Below are 21,960 nucleotides of genomic sequence, written 5' to 3'. Positions count from 1 at the left end.
CTACAGGACTGCATGGATCAGGCAATCCCAAACAAAACTAAGACTCTCTGTACCAAAGGCAAGCGTCCAGTCTGGTGGACCCCAGCCATAAACAAGCTCTACAACAAAAGGAGGAAGCTACTACAAGATAGAGCAAAATCCTTGAAAGGTAAGACACCTTTGATCATTATAAGTAAAAAACTAAGAGCTCTCATAAAATCATCCAAGGCAAATTTTGAGAGAAAAATTGCCAAGGACTCTAAAGAGAATCATAAGGCCTTCTTTAGCTATGTTAGAAACCTAGGAGGAAACTCCCAGATATGCTCAGAATTAGTTCAAAATGATGTGAAAATTACTGAACCTACACACATTGCCAACATACTGGCTGACAGGTTCAGTGCAAACTGCTCCCCCCCAAAAGGAGAGATATCTATTCCAGAGGATTGTAGCCCCCCAAACATCTCCAACGCCCAGGTGAGAACTGCCCTCACTAAGGCAAAAAACACAGCATCCATGGGACCGGATGGTGTCCCCGGCTGTGTGCTTCACGAACTCAACGAGGAATTAAACCCACAGTTAGGACAGCTGTTTAATCTTAGCCTCACCTCAGGATACGTACCCAAGGAGTGGCGCAGCGACTGTGGTCCCACTTCATAAGGGCGGTGCCTCCACAGACCCTGGAAATTACCGCCCCATTAGCTTGACAAGCCTTATCTGCAAAGCCATGGAGAGGATCATAATGGAACTCATAAATAAAGACATAGGGAACTTGCAGACTTTGGATCCAACCCAGTTTGGCTTTGTCAAAGGCAGATCCTGCCTCTTAAACTTGGTTGACTTTTTCGAGACAGTCACTAAGGCCATTGATGAGGAAAGGCAGTCCATACAGCCTACCTCGACCTGGCAAAGGCCTTGACACAATACCCCACTCAGGTATCATCGAAAAACTCATCAGCTTGAATGTAAACCCATACATCACAAGATGGGTTGCAAACTGGCTAAGTGACAGAACCCACAGGGTCAGAGTTGCTGGAGCCATGTCAGACTCAAAGCCTGTCACAAGTGGTGTCCCACAGGGCTCAGTCCTGGGTCCACTCTTGTTCGGCATCTACTTTTCTGAAGTACAAGCAAACACAGGAGGGTTATGGCTGACAAAGTTTGCAGATGACTGCAAACTGGGCCATAGTCGAAAACACATCTGACACAGATATCCTCCAGAAGGGCCTCACAGAAACGGATTACTGGTGCCAGAGCCATGGCCTGAAGTTAAACGCCAAAAATGCATAGTCATACCCTTCGGGAAAAACAAGGTTACCCCTAGCTACCATATAGGTGGCAATCCACTGAGCACAGAAAAAGTCATCAGGGATCTGGGGACCCAGGTTGACAGTAGCCTTTCGTTTGACACTCATGTTGCTAAAGTAGTTAGGAAAACCTTCTATATCGCCCACCTGATCATGAAGGGATTCACATCTAGATCAAGGGAGGTCATCGTCTCCCTGTACTCATCACTCATTAGACCTATGATTGAGTACAATGCCCCATTCGGAATGTATCTGACCAGACACCTGCTGCAGCTTGAAAGGCCCCAAAAGTTCCTCACCAAAAGGATAAAGGGTCTCAAAAATATGTCTTATGCTGCCCGACTGAAAGAACTCCAGCTCTATTCAGTCTCATACCGCTTGCTCAGAGGTGACCTGTGCCTGACATATAAGGCCATGTCAAACCCAGATTTGATGAATATGCTTCACCTCAAAAATCTAGATCCCTCAGAACCACAAGGGCGGAGACTTAAACCTTGACACGGTTATAAATAGAACGTGCTGGAGGGACAGATTCATCACCCAGAGACTCCCTATGCTGTGGAACAAAATCCCGGTACATGTGAGGCAGAGCACCTCTCTGGCCTTGTTCAAGAGGAATCTTGACCAATGGATGGGAGATTGCAGATATACCCCAGGGATTACTTCAGTGTCACTGCTTGACAGAGGCACAGCAAAATGATAGGCATAGTTTTTATTCAAACTAAAGGGGTGGCGAAAGCCACATAACTATGGGCTAGGCTTATAAATGCCCTTGGGCAGATAGCCTAGTATGAACCTATGAACCTATGAACCTATAAACCGTCTATAGAGACACCAACTATCCTTAAACTGTGATGTGAATAGAATGTTGATTTCCCAAAAAGCCATTAAGAAATTTGCAAATACTGGGGCGCAAGATGCCCCCATAGCTACACCATGAATTTGTTTAAACAGGTGCCCTTCAAAAGAAATCAAATTGTTTCCTAAAACAAGCTCCATTAATGTGCTAAGAGTTAAACTCTTATCCTGGTTCATGTTACAATGAATAGCCAGGAACTGAAGAAACCAATCAATGCCAAGGTCATGAGGGATACACGAATATAAATCCTTAACATCAATGGAAACAAAAAGCAAATCATCACTGTAAAAACTGTTGGAAACCTGGGTTAAAAAATATCCATGAATCTTTTAACAAAGGTGAATAACCCTTGAATATCTCTTTAGTTTCATTGTCAATATATCTGTCAATGAAAAAAAATCTTTGAGCCCTTGGCGTCCACTATAGGTCTTAATTGCACCTTGGGCAAACCAAAAATAGTTGGCGTTTTGGGATATTGGACCTTCAAATAATCAAACGGTCAAGGAAATTTGATTATTCAAAAACAAATCTTCCAAGGCTAGGTCTACCCTTCTCAAAGCACCATTCAATTCATTTACAGAAATTTCATCATAGGCATCAGAAAGTAAGAGAGAAAACATTTTGTTGACATAATCATTGGAATTCATTATAACCAATCCGCCACCTTTATCAGGCTGCATAATACGAATAGAAGGATCTCTCCTAATACTGTTTAACAATCTAGTTTCCTCAGCATTTAAATTACCTGTATAAGTTTGGTTACATACAACAATACACCTGATTTCATTTTCACGTATCCTATCAAAAACTGAAACCAATGGATGTAAACTGGGGTTAAATACACTCAGCTTCTTGTTCCTGTCCTTGACTGCAACATTAGTCTCATTACCAAACAAAATAGAAAAATTAAGCTTGCGGACAAATAATTTAAGTTGCAATAACACCTGCTCCAATGTCATATTCTGAAGTGGCACAAAAGCCATGCCCTTCTCAAATAAATTTGCCCATGTTTCAGTAACTAAAAGGTGGCTGTAATTAAATATTTTAAAGTCACCCATGGAATTCAAAATTATAGAAACAGATGTCTCTCTGTTTACAGAAGTGACCTCTATCTCCAATTCCCCCTCATCTGTCCTCTCCCCCTCCCTTGAGCTCCATGCCAATTCTGTGGTGGAAAAGGGGGATGGGGTGGGGGTGAGAGTATTTGGATCGTTGGTCTGAATAGTTGCTCCCTTTCTGGTTCATGATCCACTCGGATCTTCTCACAGGGGGAACATCTAAAGGGACTGCACCATCAAAGGCCTTTTGATTTGTACCTGTGTCAGAATCAAACACTGTTTCAACATCATGAGCAACCTCTGTCCCATCAACATTAACTAAATGAGCATTGGAAGGTTTAGGATAATCAATACCCATTCTCATATTCATGTTGATCTCTAGTGAACTTTTTAAATTTTTTACTTTTAAGTTCCCTGAGATACCGATCAGTTTTGATGAAAATGGCCTTATATTGTTCACGTTTAATGTCGAACAGTAAGTCATTTTTGATATTATTGTCTAAAACTTGAATGGAATGTGACAATTCCTGCATATCTTTTCATATGAACGTAAAACTACATGTAAAAGTTCACAGCCTTGCTTGTTGAACAAACAAACAAGCTCCTGATGTAACTCAGACTCAGACAAGCCCTGCAGGAAATTTCCATGAACGGAGACCTTTGGGTACTCTCTCAACCCGAAGACTTTCACGTAGATAGTCATATTCCAAAAGCAATTTACGGTATTTGACCACTTTATCCTGCATGGTTTGAAGTTGTGTATCCATGCACCCAAGGTTACTTCTTGAATCATTAGTTGTAAATAACAAACCGGAATCATGTTTTAACCAGTCAGATAGATTAAAACTACTGCCGACCATGTTGTTGCTGCTCATACCTGCATTAAAGTCTGTGCTCCCCACATTACATCTGACCACATCATTTCTGGTTCCAGTACAAACATCTGATGTAACTGTCAACTGTCCAAGGGGAATACCTGTATCCCTGACTGTTGTAGAACCAAACAAATCGTGTTGGCTATCACTATCAATATCGGAATGGTGAAGCTCTGTCTGACTCAAGAATGAAGAACTAACTTGGTCCGTCAATTTGTGGACCAAAGCGGTGAGATTAGCAGCCGCCTCGAAGAGGGAGTTAATCCTCTCCTCCATGTGTATGGGGAACACTGCTCGAGCACATCAAGCCACAAACCAAGTAACAAAAACAACAAACTCAAACTGGTATGAACGTAAAGGACACAAATGGATTCCCCAACACAGGTTTATTCAGTAAAATTGAGCTCCAGATAACAGCTTTCGTCCACTCAAATTAATAGACTTCTTCAGAATAGACCAACAAAAACAATATGAGTTTAAATACACTTATAAAAGACGCACACCCTACTACATAATTGATTGCACAAACAGCTAAATGCAATTTCATAAAAATGCTCCAATAAACTCTATAAAACATGCATGAAATACATAAATAAAATAAAATACATATATTTAAAAATTATTTAATATTATGTAAAAACTATTTAATCGCACACATGGACTTTAACTAGCGGGGTAACTCATATTTGAGCCAATGAGAGGGAATTCCTGGAGCTCAAATCAGAGCAGCACTGTCTTTTTCTTGGTGACATAACATATTGAGAGACCAGCTGCTGTAGTGAGAACCACTGTCATAGCTGCTGCGCAGATCGTTATAGGTTCATAGGTATGTACTAGGCCAACAGACCTGGAGCCTTTACAAGCCTAGCCCATAGAAGTGCCCTGCCATCATGACGCCGTTGCTTCCCGCGTGTTATATAGTTGCCAGCAGTCTTTCTGCCATATTGAGGGAAGCTTTGCTGCAGTGACTGTGAAGATCATTAGTTCATGCTTTGCGGCAGCTTTTATAAAATGGTGGACTTGTTTTCTTACAAGGTGGTATTTATAGATTAATGCCCTGAGGGAGAATATTCATTCTGCAATAGGATATCAAGGTACATTTGAACCGTTATCTAATATTTTTTACTCACATGCTTAGTTTTCTGCTTCTAGTTATACTTGTCATATTTGGGTAATTATTTTAATGACTTAAATGGACAAAGTTGTGAGGTCTGATACACAAGATCATAAATGGTCAAACAAAGGTGTATTGCTATGACAGCATGTTTCTTGCTTGAACTGTCATTTCAGTATTTTGAATGTTTACAAAAGTTTACCAAAGCATAATATCTGCATTGTTTATTTTGTCTTCCAAAACCTAGTTTATGCAGATGAATTAATGTTATAATGTTAAAGATTAGTTTGTGATGGATGATGTTGCTGATTATTCTTAGAATCAGAAAATGTTCTAGAGATATGTACTGTGAGTTTAAAAGACTAAAGATGCAGGAAGTTGGATTACAGGCTTCCATTACTGCAATGGAGGCAAGAGAGTAAATTCTAAACCAAATCTAATATGCTGAACATCATTAATTAAGACAGCATTTTGTTAACATAAGCAGTAAAAGTCCCTCATACCTTTGTGAATATACTGATGCATAACTTCTTAGCTTGGAAATGGAGAATGTCTGTATGATTTTATGAGATGTATCCTTAAATACATCCATAACAGGGTGTAACAAAAGAAAGTGGGATTTAAAATTACTATTCTGTCTTACATCATAAACGTCTTTCATATTGATAATTTGAATAAGAAAAGAAGTCATGTTGCAAAGAGTACATTACAATAGCAGCAATAACCAGTACACTGCAGAAGTTTTAACCACATCACTGAAGTGTTTAACGTCTCATATTTCTTTTATCCGCACAGGATTCAGGAGTTGAAATTGGAGATATAACTGAGAGGAAGGCCCTCAGAAAGAAGTTGCAATGCAAGACATTTAGATGGTATCTTGTCAATGTTTATCCAGACATGCGGATGTATACAGACATAATCGCTTATGGTGTGGTAAGATTCATCTAACTTTCTGATAATTTTATCGGACTATATTACAGTCTCTTATAATGATATATATAATATATACTATACTTTTTGACACTTGCAGTTGCAAATTTCATTTTAAGAGTTGCATTAAAAAGAGGTGCCAGTAAGAGATGATTTCTTTGAATTTATAAGATGAGAAATAAATGTTAGGTTCAGCGTTTATTTAACTTAATGATTGCACTAACAGGAAATGGATAATTCAGAGCTGGTACTGACCAGTGCTAGCTCTTCCTTTCCAAAGGAGGAAGATAATATGGACCTATAGTGAGATTAGAACCTGGTGATTGGCTGAGGTTAGCTGTCAAACACAGGAGAGTGGAGAAAACACTATCTAAAAGTAGGGCAAATACTGTTGCTGGAGTAGGAGTGTAGTGGCCTGCACTAGCTTTGATCCATGATTATACTGTTCTATGGCTATTGGTTGCAGGGGAAAATAGGGAGTAGAGCATAAAGAAAAAATCAAAGCCTGACATATATGGTGGTCAGAAAGCATCTGATTCTTACATTTCTATGCCTGACACATTGCCTGGTAGGGCAGGTAAATGTAGCCCTGTCAACTCATACTTACTGACTATAAGTAACAAAAATCAGATATAAAAAACTCCAAATTTGACAAAAGGATTTAATCCATAGTGCACACACTTAACATATGTTTGTCACAGTATAAATTATAATATATACACAGATTGAATGAGAACAATGTTAACATCCAGAATATTGACGTAAAAATATCAAAACAATGAATGTCAACATGGAGTGCATAAGCTCTGAATATTATCCCATTGCAGGCTAAACCAACAGCAAGTGTTCTGCAGGGGGCCATGCCCTCTTGCGCTCCCTACTAATTATATATACTAACTCCAGTATTACAGAATCCCTGGAGAAAGGGAATATTCCCCTACCAGTGATTTTTTGATCTTGTACACATTTCACCTGTTTCTGTCAACCAAACAGTCATCGACATTGTAAAAACAAATCGCTGAGAGTGAGGAAACTGAAGCAAGTAACTAAACAATCCTTTATTCCACCGATGAGCGTTTTCATCTTTTCAGTGGATTAGACATAGACACTGTGCATGTTTGATGTTTGGTAATATACTTGTGTATGTAATGCATGTAAATTAGTAGAAATGCATACTACACATGCACACTCCAGTGTGTTGGAATACTGCAGTAATGTGCATGTTCTGCTGTTTTAACAAGCAAAAGAAAAAAACAAATTTGTGTGTTCACCACATAATACTGAAATTCCACAATCACGAGACTCTGAATACCGACCAGAATCTCGAGATTGCAGAATCTTGAAAGTAGTGAATAGGTATTGCCATACAGTGCGGAACAGGAACTTTGCCGTTTACTCCACTGTAGTGCAATCTTGGAGTTGGCATATTTAAGTTGCAGAGGTGTGGGGTGCAGGGGGGCTTGCACCCTGCATAAACGTTAGAATAGTTTGTTTTGTATTTTCTTTTTTTTTTTTTAGTTTGAGATTCCACAATATCGAGATTCTGTTCCTCTGTTTTCAGAGTCTTGGGATTGTGGAATTTCAATATTTAGTAGTGAACATATATATATATCTATATATAATTTATGTGTGTGGTGTGTGTATGTACCCAGCCTATCAACCATCATGTATTTTTACATATATATGTGCATATATCTATATGTTATCAGAAGCTTAAGTTTTAGGAAACTCAAAATTTATATCTTCAAGATGATATGATCAAGTTTCCAAAAACTCGAACTTCAAAAAACAACAAAAATCTACCGTATTTCTATGTTTTTGCAGGGGAGCAATTCCCCCTGCATCCCCCACCCCCTGCATATTATATATACCAACTCCGAGATTGCACTTCTTCTTCTTTCGGCTTTTTCCCGGTCAGGGGTCACCACAGCGGATCACCTTGTCCGCACATTGAATGGTAGTGGAGTTTTACAGTGTCGAGTTGCCAGCCCGGCGCCCAACCTTCCACAGAAGGCACACTCACACGCACACCTAGGGCCAATTTAGAGTGTCCAATCCACCTGCAGCATGTCTTTGGGATGTGGGAGGAAACCGGAGCACCCGGAGGAAACCCACGCGACCACAGGGAGGACATGCAGACTCCGCACAGAAGGCACCCCCAGCCGGGGATCGAACCGGAGAACCTCTTGCTGTGAGGCGGCAATGCTAACCACTGCACCACCGTGGCCGCCCCAACTCCGAGATTGCACTACAGTGGGGAAAAGGGTAAATTTTCCGATCCTCACTGTACTGCAGTCTCCATTCAAAAGCTTTGAGTTTTCGGAAACTCGATCATTTGGTCTTAACCATATCAATTTCTTAAAACTCGAGCTTCTGATAGAGACCCATATATATATATATATATATATATATATATATATATATATACACACTCACATATATATATATATATATATATATATATATATATATATATATATATATATATATATATATATATATATATATATATATATATATATATATAGCTATGGATATACTAGCAGTTATCAAATGGCTAATGTCAACACACACTGACAAATGCTGACACATTACTGCACTTGGTTTGGGACATGCAATTAATAAAACAGTGTTTCAGAAGGGACAAATCCTCCCACACCAACTGTTACTTATTCAAACTCCAAGGTTACACAATCCTTGGGGAAAAGACATATTCCTCAACCCTGGAGATAGTCTGTTCTTACACATATTTTGACCAAGTGTATAGTTGACCAAAGAGTGTCAACAATAGAATTGATTTTAGCTAAAAGCAGTAACCGATGACGTCAGTGTGGTATATTAAGATTTACCCATGGTTGGTGTGGTTTAATCATGAAGGCGACGCCCGAGTGCTTAAATAAAGTCAACTGTAGGTAAAGCTTAATATACCACACCACGGAGTAGGTTATTGCTATTGTACAATATTATTTAAGAAAAAAAAAAAACACTTACTTTTCTTAAATAATGTCCTTGTATAACGGCACTGTGCTGTCCTTCCACGGCTGGTACATATCCTATTGTCTTTTTTGATGTATTGCTCATGTGTATGGGACTTCCGTTCCCACACATACCCAGTACCTCAGTGCTTTGGAAAGGAAGGAACAGAGAAAAGGTCTCCTTGTCTCCATTTTTCTTTTTTTTTTTTTTTTTTTTAAATAAAAAAAAAACATTTCAGACAGTTTAGGGGTAGGAGAGAGACAGAATGGAGGAAATACAAGTAAAGTCAGGTATGTTTTTAGTTTTGAATAACGTACCTGATTTTCCTAGTATTTTCTCAATCCTGTCTGTCTGCTATGTCAGGAGTTTGGATTTCAGATTTTATTTAAAAAAAAAAAAGTTATAGCTACAGTGTATACCAATGTAAAAAGGTCCAGACGACCAGACCTTGTTCTGTTGGTATATACTCAGATTTACAACGGGCACGCTGACTGGGCTGACCAATCAGCATGCTCGTATTGGAATATTAATGGCCAGTTATTGTATAATACTAAGTAAAATATATCTATTTATATCAATATTTCTATACCTGTGTGTGCGTATGTGTGTATATATATATATATATATATATATATATATATATATATATATATATATAGGGTCTACTTTTTGTCGAAATTTCATTATTTGAAAAAAGAAAAGTAGAGGACCACTTACGCGAAAGTGCCAATAAAGAAAACAGGAATCAGTGTGGCGCTGAAGCACACTACAGTGGGGAAAAGGAAATTACCTGTTTTCCCACTGTAGTGCGATCTCGGAGTTAGTACATTTAAGTAGCGGGGGGATGTGGGGTGCAGGGGGGTGCCCCCCTGCAAAACACTGTTTTTTTGTGTTTTCTATCCATTTGCTGAACCGATATTCGCGAAAGTGCACTTTCGCATAAGTGGTCCTCTACTTTTCTTTTTCAAAATAATGTAAGTTCGACAAAGAAAAGTAGATCCATATATGTGTGTGTGTAGATATATATATATATATATATATATATATATATATATATATATGTATGTATATCATTAGCGGACCAGAGTTCCGCTGTGGCGACCCCTAACCGGCAAAAGCTGAAAGAAAAACAACATATATGTGTGTGTATATATATATATATATATATATATATATATATATATATATATATATATATATGTGTATATGTATATGTATTATGTAATATGAAATTACTTTCCCACAGAGATTCATTTTAAGGCATACCCTGAAGCATGCAAGAGCCCATGTGGGCTAACATGTTTAGTATAACTTTTGGAATAATTGTTCTCAGAGCCAGATGTTGAGCTTGGTAAAGCAATGGCTACCTTAGAATTTCTTTTCAGATAAAAGACAGATTTTTGTCCTGTAAGGTCTATGTAGGCAAGCACTAATTAGAAGGCACAATTTAATTTATTTTTAAACTTTAAAGCCAATGCTCTAGTTTGTGGATTATTAAATAAATCTGTGTTTTGTCATGTATATGACAAGTTCTTGACATCCTTAAAACTGACTGTTTCAGTGAGTAAACTACATCAACAGTGGTATCATCAGTTTTAAAGAATAATGCATTAAAACAGTGCTTTCAGCAGGAGAGGCTTGCCTCTACCTACTCAATCAGACTCAAGTTCATTTTTCAGAGCCATGTGTGTGTGTGTGGAGGGGGGGGGCATCCTCATTAAGGCAGCCACGTACGTTGTCCTTGTTAGCATACTTGCAATGGGGGCAATTGTATTAACTTAACCTCTCTCCCAGACAGGGGAAGGGAACATGCAACCCACATCACTGCAAGAACTGCTGTGTTTTCCCACATGTAAAAGCACCTGCTTAATGAAGACTACAGCCAGTCAGTGGCTTGATGTACCATATGCATGCCCCCAGGCCATTACCCAATAACTTCCTCTAAAGGACTACATCTTGTAACTGGCTCTGCATCTTCCCTTCTAGGATGGGCATACTTATCATCCTTTCCAGCCTCAAGTGCCCAAGCTGCTAACCAAACTCAAGTTGCCTGGGCTATAGTCAGGGAATTGCCTTTCAGTGATCCATGGCTAATGTTTGTTTTGAGAATATGGCTATTTATATAAACGTGGAGAAGTAAAATGTCCTTCCTTAATTTATATACTCCTTCAAAAAGACGCATCTTAATGGGTATTACTCATTTCAATATGAAATCAAAATGAAGAGTTTGGATAATGTGTGCATTGTGTAAACCAGAGGGAAGACAGTTCACAAATATTGTTAGGATTTTAAGTAAAACAGGAATGTGATGACTACTTCTAGACCAAATTGCCCATGTCTGTTTAGTTATAATATGGACATCAGTTGTATAATGTAAACAGTCAGCATGTCTGAATTTGTTGAATGGTATTAATTGTTCTTTTCAGCAGCTGTATTATGTTGGTATGGTATTTAAAGAAGACATGGGGGATCTTAAATGTCTGGAGAAGTCTTATGTCTAAAGAAAGATGGGTGGATCATTGAGTAGCAATTTTGGAAGACAGATATAGGCCTGCCATTCATATGTTACAGGAGTAAAATTGTATGCATGTTGGTGTGAGCAAGGAAGGGCAATTGTCTTTTAAAATTCTGAAGACTGTATTTCTAATCTTTGGAGTACTGGAACTAAAGTGTAAATGTGAGAGGGCTGTAAATGTTATCTTCACAACAGTGGAAATACAAATGTGTATATGGGCAGAATATATTCAAAATTTGAGAGTGCAATACTAATCGGTACAGTAATCTTAGTATATGAAAAAAACAAGAGAGGAGTGATCCCCCCCACACTGAAGGTGCAGGGGAAATTTGCCTCTGCAAAAACATAAAATAATATAAGAGCAGGCTTTTTAAATTAACTATTTCTTGTTTGAATTATAGTTTAGTTTTCTGACAACTGGACCCACAATTTCAAGTCTCACAGTTGTGACAGGGTACTACTGTGTTTGTGTGTGAGAGAGAAAGTTTTCTCTTGTGGTTTACTCTGTACTACCCCATGCTGCCACACAACCACTCATTTATGGCTCTGGCTTTGAATTTTATGAACTCTCTGGACATTTTTTGTTTCACTGGGTCTGAATCAATTCATTGGCTGGATTTTGTTGAGTATTCGCCGTTTGTATTAATTTCTCAGTTAGATTTGTGTGAATTGGTTTTGAAAGTTTTATGGCAAATTATTCTGGTTTGCTTCTAGTATATTTTATTTTCCCCATCTAAGTTTGTTTTAACTTGGTAGGGCCCATTGTTAAATATATATAAGTTGACTCATTTGTGATGTTTTTGCCTTTGATCAATTCCAGCTTATATAAAGCGTAGTAGTCTTTTTGCTAAAATTTAGAATTTAGTGCTATTTATAAGGGGTCTATATTAGAACATCAGATGTTCTAAATAGCGAACGCTCGCATGAGCGAAAATGCAGGACCTCGAAAATGTTATTGTGGGTGGCTGTGCCACCCCCACCCCCCACTAAATATATATTCCAAGTCCAAGATCGCACTACAGTGAGGAAAGGGCAAATATTCAGATCTTCACTGTACTGCGATAAAAAAAAAAAAAAAAAAAAAATTTGAGGTCCTACATTTTCACTCACGTGAGCGTTCACTGTTAGAACATTCGATGTTCTAACATAGACCCATATATAAGATGAGCAATACTATTTCCAGCGTATTGTTGTGATATAGAAATAAATTCTAGGTTACAGGACACGATACCAGTCAAAAATTAAGATTCCAAGTTTTATTCCGACTGAATAATGCCAAAACAATAAATAAATCAAGCATTTTCATCTCTAACTATTCAGAGACTTTATCAAAAATAAAATACACTCTAAAGGTGCTTCTTTAAATATATATTAACAACCACACTCCTCTACTTGGTCAACCAATAACAATATAAAAACAATCACGTACTCAATCAAATATTAAAAATACAGCTATTGCTATTAAAATCATAAAGTTAAAATGCAAGGACAAAATGTACTTATAATACATGTAAGGCAGACAAGCTACAAAAATTCAAATATGAAACCCTCTCATTTATATATACACACGCATATATCCATCTAAAATTTTGAATATATGTAACCTAAAATAAATACAATTTTGGCTACTTATTCTTATGTAAAACACAGCTAGAAAAGCTTAAAGAATGAAATCAGAGTTTAGTCACTACCTTTTTAAGGCTTTTAATTTCAAAAAAGTTATAGAAAAGACATCATTAATGCCAGGCCATTGAGTGGCATTAGTTCTCAGTTGCCATAACACTTCTTGTTTTTCAAGCTGCAAGGGCCAAGGTCCCCCCCACAAATCCACATCCAAGGCTTCAATAATGGTGAACTTAAAGGCATGACCCCACATGCTCATTACAATGCTTAGCTAAAGCATTTGTATCCTTAAGTCTAATGTACCTTAAATGTTCATAAATATGGCATTTTAATTTTCTCTCGGTGTTCCCTATATAATATCTGGGACAGACCATACAAAATGCACAAAACACTACTTTATCAGTTTGGCAAGTGCATTTTTTGTTTAATTTTCCTAGTACTCCATTAATATTAAAGGTCGATCCCTCAAATATATAAGCACAATAGATACAAGGACCACATTTTCTCATATAACCTAACTGGGGCCTTGAGGAATGGATATCCAAGGTATTTTTAAGACATTGAACTTTTTTGTACACAATAATGGGTTTATCCCCTGCACAATATCTTACATCATTGCATGTAGACATGATCACCCAATTCATGTGTAAACTTTTAGTTATCTGCCTGCTAGACTTATTATATGATGTAATAAAGGCAAGGTGACCAACTGTCCCAGTTTTTCCAGGACAGTCCCAGTTTGGAAGTCTCTGTCCCGTAATCCCAAACATTGTATTTGGGACACAAAAATGTCCCAGCTTAGACCGCTCAGTCTGAATAGTGACCTGGCTTTCCCATCATGAGCAGCTCTGGGGACTTTGCGATTTTTAAGGGATGCCATTGGGTATGGGGTAAGGTCAGATGCCTTCTCCCCGACAGAAGCTCTCAGAGGCCCCTCCACCATCCACCCTGGTGCTTCAAGGACTTCCTTCAGGGGGAGCTCTGCCTGACCCTGCTCACCCAGGCAGGAGCTCTCCAGGCCCCACTGCTGTCTGCCCCAGTGCTCCCTTAAGGACCATGGGGAGCTCTGCCTGACCCCCCTCACCCAGGCAGGAACTCACCCAGCCCTGCCACTATCTGCATCTCTCCCCCTTCCAGACTTCCTTACCAGAGGAGACATGGTCCGTACCCCCTCATCCGGAAGGGAGCTGGCCTGTCCCAGTCAGTCACTTTCCACCTCTCTCTCACTTCAAGACTTCCATCGGGATGGACCCCCTCTGGGATTCCACTTCTACACAGGACAGAGAACTCTTTTCCAGGGTTACATATTTCTGACTGCTGCCAAATCATGCAGTGTTGCATGTGCTCTTGGATCTTCTCAAAGGATCTTCCCAGCCTCATGGAACTCTGCTGGGCCGTGAAGCCTCAGACAGTCCCTCATTAAAACTTCCGTGACACTAATTCTCCCATTTGCCTTGCACCTGGGGTTTTCAAACTCACAGAGGAGATGGCCCTGGGCCCCCCCATCTCTGTACTTTTTGCGGCACACCTTAGCCTCTCTCCCTCACGATGCCAGCGCTGACAAATGTGTGCCACTTCGAGACTCCTGGCATGTGGCCTCTTGCCTCCTAGGTGGTGTCGTTCACACAGTGGCATCCCCACAGTGCTGAGAGAAGGAAGGGAGAGCAACCTGCCAGCCCCAGTGCAAGATGACATGGCGGTCCTATCTCCACTCCCATGGGGGCTGGGAGAATGGGATTGCAGACTTGGCTTCCCGGGGTGGCTCAAGTGTCCCAGTTTAGGTCCTGTAACAAAATGGTCACCTTGAATAAAGGCAGACTGAAAATTATCACATCTCAACTCATTTTGTACCACAGGGACTTCATTATAACTTAAATTCATATTAGTAATATGGGGTTCTTCCACACACACTGAATCGCTATGATTTTTGGATAAAATTGGTTTAAAATGTCCCCTTTCCCTTTTGTTAATAACTTCCAACATCATTTCATTTATTAAACCAAATGGGTAACCTCTCTTCAAAAACATATTTTTCATTAAATCACATTCAACCAAAAATGTATCAGATAAGGTAACCATATAGGTAGCCCTCACAAACTGGCCCTCTACCACCACTTTCTTCTGTTTATAAGGATGAAAACTGTCAAAATGTAAGTAGCTGTTAGAATATGTCTCCTTCCGAAAGATTTCAGATATAAACATCTGTAAGGAGTAATTCTTTACAAGTCTTATATCTAGGTATATTTCCTTTTGAACCACATTATGGGTACATTTTAGAAAGGGGGTTGAATTGTTTATTGTAAACCAGAAAATCAATGATGCTATCCATAGGGCCATCCCAAAAAATAAAAATGTTATCCAAAAAAAGGATGTACATTTTGTAATGGGAGTTTGTCTTTTCAGTTTTTCCCGGTTAAGGGGTCGCCACAGTGGAACTCCGGTCCGCTAATGATTGGCAGTAGATTTTTATGGTGCTGAGTTTGCCAGCCCGACGCCCAACCTTCAATGAAGGCATGCCCATTCATGCATGTCTTTCGGAGGCCACTCGACCACGGAGAGGACATGCAGACTCCACACAGAAGGCACTCCAGCCAAGAATCGAACAGGAGAACCTCTTGCTGTGAGGCAACAATGCTACCGCTGTACCACTGTGGCTTATTCACATTTTGTAATGAGAGTAAAATGGTTAATTAAATAAGTATTTTTTCTCCCACTGCAACATGGCAGTGTTTGCATATAAGACACCACATGGTGAACCCATGTCTACACCTTCAATTTGAAGAAAAAACTCCTTATTAAAAAATATGAAATTGTTCTTAAGTACCAGATCAAACAACTGCTCATACACATTAACAGATATCTGAGGTATACCCTTTTTGACCAAAAATTCACAAACCCACTCTAATCCTGTATCATGAGGTATTACAGTGTACAGGTCTTTCACGTCTATTGTGATTAAAAATACCAGCCTCAGAATACTCAAGATTGTTGATCCTATTCAGAAAATCCCATGAGTCCCTACATATGTTGGTCTCACTCATTACAAATTATTTCAATCTCATGTGTAAGAATTTAGCCAGGGGTGAGTGATAGAACCCCTGGCATCCACAGTGGGATGCATGGGAGGATCCTGGAGGTTTTTATGCATTTTTGGTAAACCAAAAATAGATGGAATCTTGGGATGAGGGACAGGCATAATTAAATTCATCTATAGAGATACTGCCATCAATAAATACGTCATTCAATTCATTTCTGATTCTTCTATAGGCCCCATTCAATTCACTAAGTGATATTTTTCTCTAAGAATCACTATCCAATACTTTCTTCATTCTAACATTATAGTCACTGGTGTTCATCACAACACCTCCACCCCTTCATCAGGTTTTATGATTCTGACATCACCACTGGCTTTCAACTTAGTTTATCATATTTGTCCTTACTCATATTGGAAGTACAATGATCCCTAGATAAATTTCTGATATCAATTTCACACAATATTTCAGACATTTGTAACGAGGGGTGAAGAGGAGGATTATAGGTGCTGGAAACATGCAGTGGATTACTCTCATATTCAACAGATTGAAACAAAACATTTAAATTCAACTTCCTTACAAAATGTTTCAAATCAACCAAGGTGTTTGCTATATCACAGTCTTTTCCAGGCACAAAAATCAAACCTTTGGGTAATAAGTCACAATTACTCACATCCATTTGAAAAGTAGAAAAGTTGAACTCATTGAAATCACCTGTAGAATTTTTAAGAATAGTATGTTATTCACACCACCATTAAGTATCATCTCTGACCCCGATCGTCTCTTCTCTGATTCCCTCTCTGATAGGGTACATGGCCCCTACGAACCTTGTTCCTGAGGTGGGCTCCTTGTACAGGGCCATCTCTGTTGTCTTTCTCCCTCAACTGTTCGAACCTCCTCAAAAGAGGGCATTCATCTTCTAAAAAAATCTCTTCATTGGTTTCATCATTTATAGGTTCATAGGTCGGTACTAGGCTATCTGCCCAAAGGCATTTATAAGCCTAGCCAGAATGCGTTGGCTTTCGCTGCCCCTTAGATTAGTTCCCTGTATTTCTGTCTAGCACAGCCACTGAAGTGATCCCTGAGGTAAACTTTGTTTCCCATCCACTAATCAAGGTTTCTTTTGAAGAGTGTTAGCGAGGAGCTCTGCCTAATGTAGATTGGAATCTTGTTCCAAAGCAAGGGAAGTCTCTGGGACAGGAATCTATCCCTCCAGCATGTCCTATTTATTGTTGTGGTGAGGTTTAGATCCCTAGAGCGTTTGGCTTGAGGGGATAAGGTTTTCCTTAGGTGGAGCATGTTCATCATTTCTGGGTTGGACAAGGCCTTGTATGTCAGGCAGAGATCACCCCTGAGTAGGCGGTATGCAACCGAGTACAGCTGGAGTTTCTTCAGTCGAGTTGCATAGGAAATCTGTTTGAGGCCAGTGATCCTCTTGGTGAAGTACTTCTATGGTTTTTCCAGCTGTTGCAGGTGACTTGTAAGGTACATCCCAAATGGGCCATTGTACTCTATGATGGGTCTGATGAATAGAGGGCCACAATGACCTCTTTTGATCTGGATGCGAACCCATTTGTGATTAGGTGGGCCACGGAGAAGGATTTTCTAACCACTTTGGCAATGTGATTATCAAGGGTGAGATTACTATCTATTTGGGTCCCCAGATCATTACGTCTTCCGTATTTAGGGGACTACCACCTATGTGGTAGTTTGTGGGTACTTTGTTTTTCCCAAAGGGGATGACTATGCACTTTTCGGCATTTAGCTTGAGGCCATGATTTTGACACAAGGTATTTGTCTCAGTGAAACCCTTTTGGAGGATGTCTTTGTCAGCCAGAGAGTCAATTATAGCCCCTAGTTTGCAATAGTCTGCGAACTTGGTCAGCCATAGTCCTCCTGTGCTTGCCTGTACTTCTGAGAAGTATATACCGAGCAGGAGAGGTCCTAGGACTGAGCCCTGGGGAAAACCACTTGCAACCAGTTGAGAGTCGGACCTAGCTCCCACAACTTTCACCACGTGGGTTCTGTCCATGAGCCAGTTGGCAAACCATTTTGTGACACAGGGGTTTATGTTCAGGCTGGTGAGCTTGTCAATAATACCAGAATGGGGAATCATGTTGAAGGCCTTTGTGAGGTCTAGGTAGGCTGTGTGTGTACCACCTTTCCCTCATCTATAGCCTTGGTAACTGTCTCAAAGATGTCCACCAGGTTTAGGAGGCATGATCAGCCCTAAAGCCGAAATGGGTATGATCCAGTGTTTGGAAGTTCCCAATGTCTCTATTAATGAGTTCCATGATGATGCACTCCATAGCCTTGCAGACCAAGCTAGTCAGGCTTATAGGGCGATAGTTCCTGGGGTCTGTTGTGGCTCCACCTTTGTGGAATGGAATAACCATTGCTGTGCGCCACTCTATGGGTACATAGCCTGTGGAGAGGCTGAGTTTGAACAGTGTGTTTAGGTGAGAGGTAAGTTCGTCTTTGAGCTCATGTAGGACGCAGCCTGGGACACTGTCCGGTCCCATTGATGCTGTGTTTCTGGCTTTGGAGAGGACTGTTTTAACCTGAGTGTCTGTGATTTCAGGGACTCTACATTCTTCTGGTGTGGTTATGGGCCCTTTTGGGGGTGAGAGAGGGGTGAAGTTTGGGCTGAACCTGTCTGCCAGGATGTTGGCGATATCGGTCGGTTCAGTGTATTTTGTGCTATTCTGCACTAACTTCGAATAGGTCTGAGCATTGCCACTTTGATTCTTGACATAGGGTCATAGGTAGGTACTAGGCTATTGGCCCTGGGGCCTATACAAGCCCAGCCAAAAAGGTGCCCTGGCTTTTGCCACCCAAGAAAATTATTTTCCTGTGTCACTGTCAAGCAGAGCTATAGAGGTGATCCCTGGGGTGAATTTCCTATTTCCCATCCAATCATCAAGATTTTTCTTGAAGAGTGCTAATGAGGAGCTTTGTTTGATATAGATAGATAGTTTATTCCAGAGTCTCTTGGACAGGAATCTATCCCTCTGGCATGTTCTGTTTATTGTGGTGACAAGGTTTAGGTCCCTAGAGCGTGTAGCTCGGAGGGATTGGAATTTCTTTAAGTGGAGCATGTCCAACAGCTCTGGGTTTGACATAGCTTTGTATGTTAGGCAGAGATCACTTCTGAGTAGGCGATATGCGACGGAGTAAAGCTGGAGTTTTTTGAGACGGTCTGCGTAGGGCATCTGACATAGCTAAAGAATGCCTTGTGTTTATCTTTAAAGTCCTTGGCAATTTTTCTTTCGAAGCACACCTTGGATGATTTTATGAGGGATCGTAGTTTCTTGCTGATACTGATCAGGGATGCCTGCCTTTCTTGGGATTTTGCTCTCTTATGTACTAGTTTCCTCCTCCTATTGTATAGCTTATTTATGGCAGGAGTCCACCAAACTGGTTTCCTTTTCTTGGAGTTGTGAGTCTTGGTTTTGCTTGCAATAGCACGGTCCATGCATTCTTGTAGGTGCCCATAGAATGCATTAGTGAAGGATTTTGCAGCTTGGACAGCATTATACTTTAGCATGGGGGCTTTGAAACTTTCCACCTCAGTCTTAAGTAATGTGAAATTTGTTTTTGAAAAGTTTTTCATGGTGGTTTCCTTGTCCGGGGGTGGGGGCGGAATGTGAATATCCAAAGTGATTTGTTTATGGTCAGATCTAACCAGCGAGGGGTTGACCACCATTGTGGAACACCGGTCGTCCATGTTGGTGATGACCAGGTCCAGCATGTTGTCACCTCTGGTGGGAGTGTTGACCAGTTGAACCAGGGTGTTTGAGTTTATAAATTCTAGGAAATGTTGGGCAAGGGAGTTAGTACTTGAGTAGTTCTCCCAGTTAATGTTTTGGTAATTGAAATCACCCAATATTACAATGCTTGGTAGGACCTTTGTTTCCCAGTGTTTCCAGAAACCTCAGAATGGGGGTCCTGGGACATGGTGGGTGATCTGTAGCAAGCTACAATTTGAATTGCAGTTTTGCCCGTTTAGTTGCACGTGAATGATCTCTGAAGCATCGTGCTGTGCCACTAATCTGGAGGTGTGGGTATCCTTGATGAATATGGATACACCCCCTTTTTGTATTTTGGTTCAGGTTCTGTGACCAAAATGTATGGTGAGTTGCAGCCTGATAGTGCTGGGGTGCTTTATGGAGCCTCAAACCAGGTTTCTGTTACTGCACATATATAAATTTTCTCCATAGTGAGGAGTGTCTCGAGTGTGTGCATTTTGAGGTTTAGACTTCTGGCACTGAGTAGCATTACCCTCTGTTTTTTGTTACTTGTGCTATTTACGGCGGTAGGTTTGTCTTTTGAGCCTTGCCTAAAAAAAGCACTATGGGGGTGGCAAGAGCCTTGGCCAGTATTCGAAAGCCTAAGGGTGACAGGTGCAAGCTGTCTCTAGTGAAGCAGCGTGGTTTGTTGAGAATGTGATCCCAGGCGGACAGACACTGGATCCACTTTGAATGACACAAGAAACTTGGCCAATTGTTGAATTCGAGAATTTTTTCTTTATACCGTGGTATCATTCTTGGTGAGGGCAGGATGCTGGTCAGGGTCATACCAGCCTGGGCTACGTGATCAAACAGCTCTTCTATGTCTCTTTTCATGTAGTCCAGGGAGGTACGGCTCAGGTCATTCACACCTACATGGACAATGACAGAGTCATATTTGTACTTGTTCTGGAGTGACCCGAGTGCTTGTGTTATGTGGCAGATCCTGGCACCCGACAGGCAGATAACAGTAACCTTCTCCTTATTCAGCCTAGTGAGTGGGACGTCAGTGTGCCTGACTATAGAGTCACCTATTACTAGTATGTTGGGTATGTTATTTTGTCTTAAGGGCTGTGATTGCATGGCACAGTGGTTTTGTGAAGTATGTGTTTCATGGTTTGTGTTGGGGGGTGGAGGTTGCTTGGAGGTTTACTTTGGAGGTCTCTGTTGCTTTTGCAAATTTTTATTTAGAGCCTCTGAGTATGTTTTCATGTATTTATGTGTATTTTTTGCCGGTGCTGGTTTAATGGGTCTATGTGCAACTGGTGGTGTGATGCAAGTATTTCCCTTTTCCTCTTAACTGTCTGATCCAGTCTTGGGTTTAGGGAGCTTAGCCTCCAGTTTGGCTGTATAATTGCATCTCTTGAATGTATTCGTGTTTGGTGGTAGGAGGAGAGGGTTGTCTGTGTACATGAGGCAGTTGTAACATTGCCTCAAAATGCCCAGATTCGCCAGTTGAACTGGAGAGTACACCTAAAACTGCCCTTTGGACATGCCTGGATAGGTACAGTGAACTGTTTTACTGGATGGCTGGTAAGGTCAAATAGAGAGCCTTGTCTTTCTGTACAGTACAGGAGGGTCTAGTGCTAGGGTTTATAAGTACTTGCTATGAGTTTTGTGCAAGTGCTGGGCTGAGATATGAATGGCTTGACTGCTTAAGTTGAATGTTTGTCTATTTACAATGGAAAAATTGATGAGGACACTTTGTGGAGCCGGGAATAGTTATACCCTAGCTAACCGGCACTGCTCAGCACACAAAACTGGGTAAATGCGGTATTTATAGCAGGGAAATGAAAGTGATAGAAATTAGCCCAAAATGGCAAATAAACTACTAATTTCTGGGCTGAAACCACTCCTTCAGGGACAGATAGGCTGCTCAAATCTCCCCTCTCTCACAGGTGAGCAGA

The 21,960-nt window shown here is 40.3% G+C and overlaps 1 protein-coding gene across 1 annotated transcript in view; it reads left to right on the top strand.

The window, feature by feature from the left end:
• LOC122810508 (polypeptide N-acetylgalactosaminyltransferase 18) overlaps positions 1–21,960 on the top strand; it is a 1,713,820-nt gene that overhangs the window by 1,385,402 nt on the left and 306,458 nt on the right. The window contains exon 8 of the mRNA XM_044082090.1: positions 5,985–6,122. Coding sequence (XP_043938025.1) covers positions 5,985–6,122 — 138 coding nt within the window. The remainder of the gene's footprint in view (positions 1–5,984; positions 6,123–21,960) is intronic.

The sequence above is a fragment of the Protopterus annectens genome, chromosome 9.part0 (assembly GCF_019279795.1).
Source record: "Protopterus annectens isolate FY-2018-M chromosome 9.part0, PAN1.0, whole genome shotgun sequence".
Lineage (NCBI taxonomy): Eukaryota > Metazoa > Chordata > Ceratodontiformes > Protopteridae > Protopterus > Protopterus annectens.
This window is presented reverse-complemented; position numbering and strand designations above follow the sequence as displayed.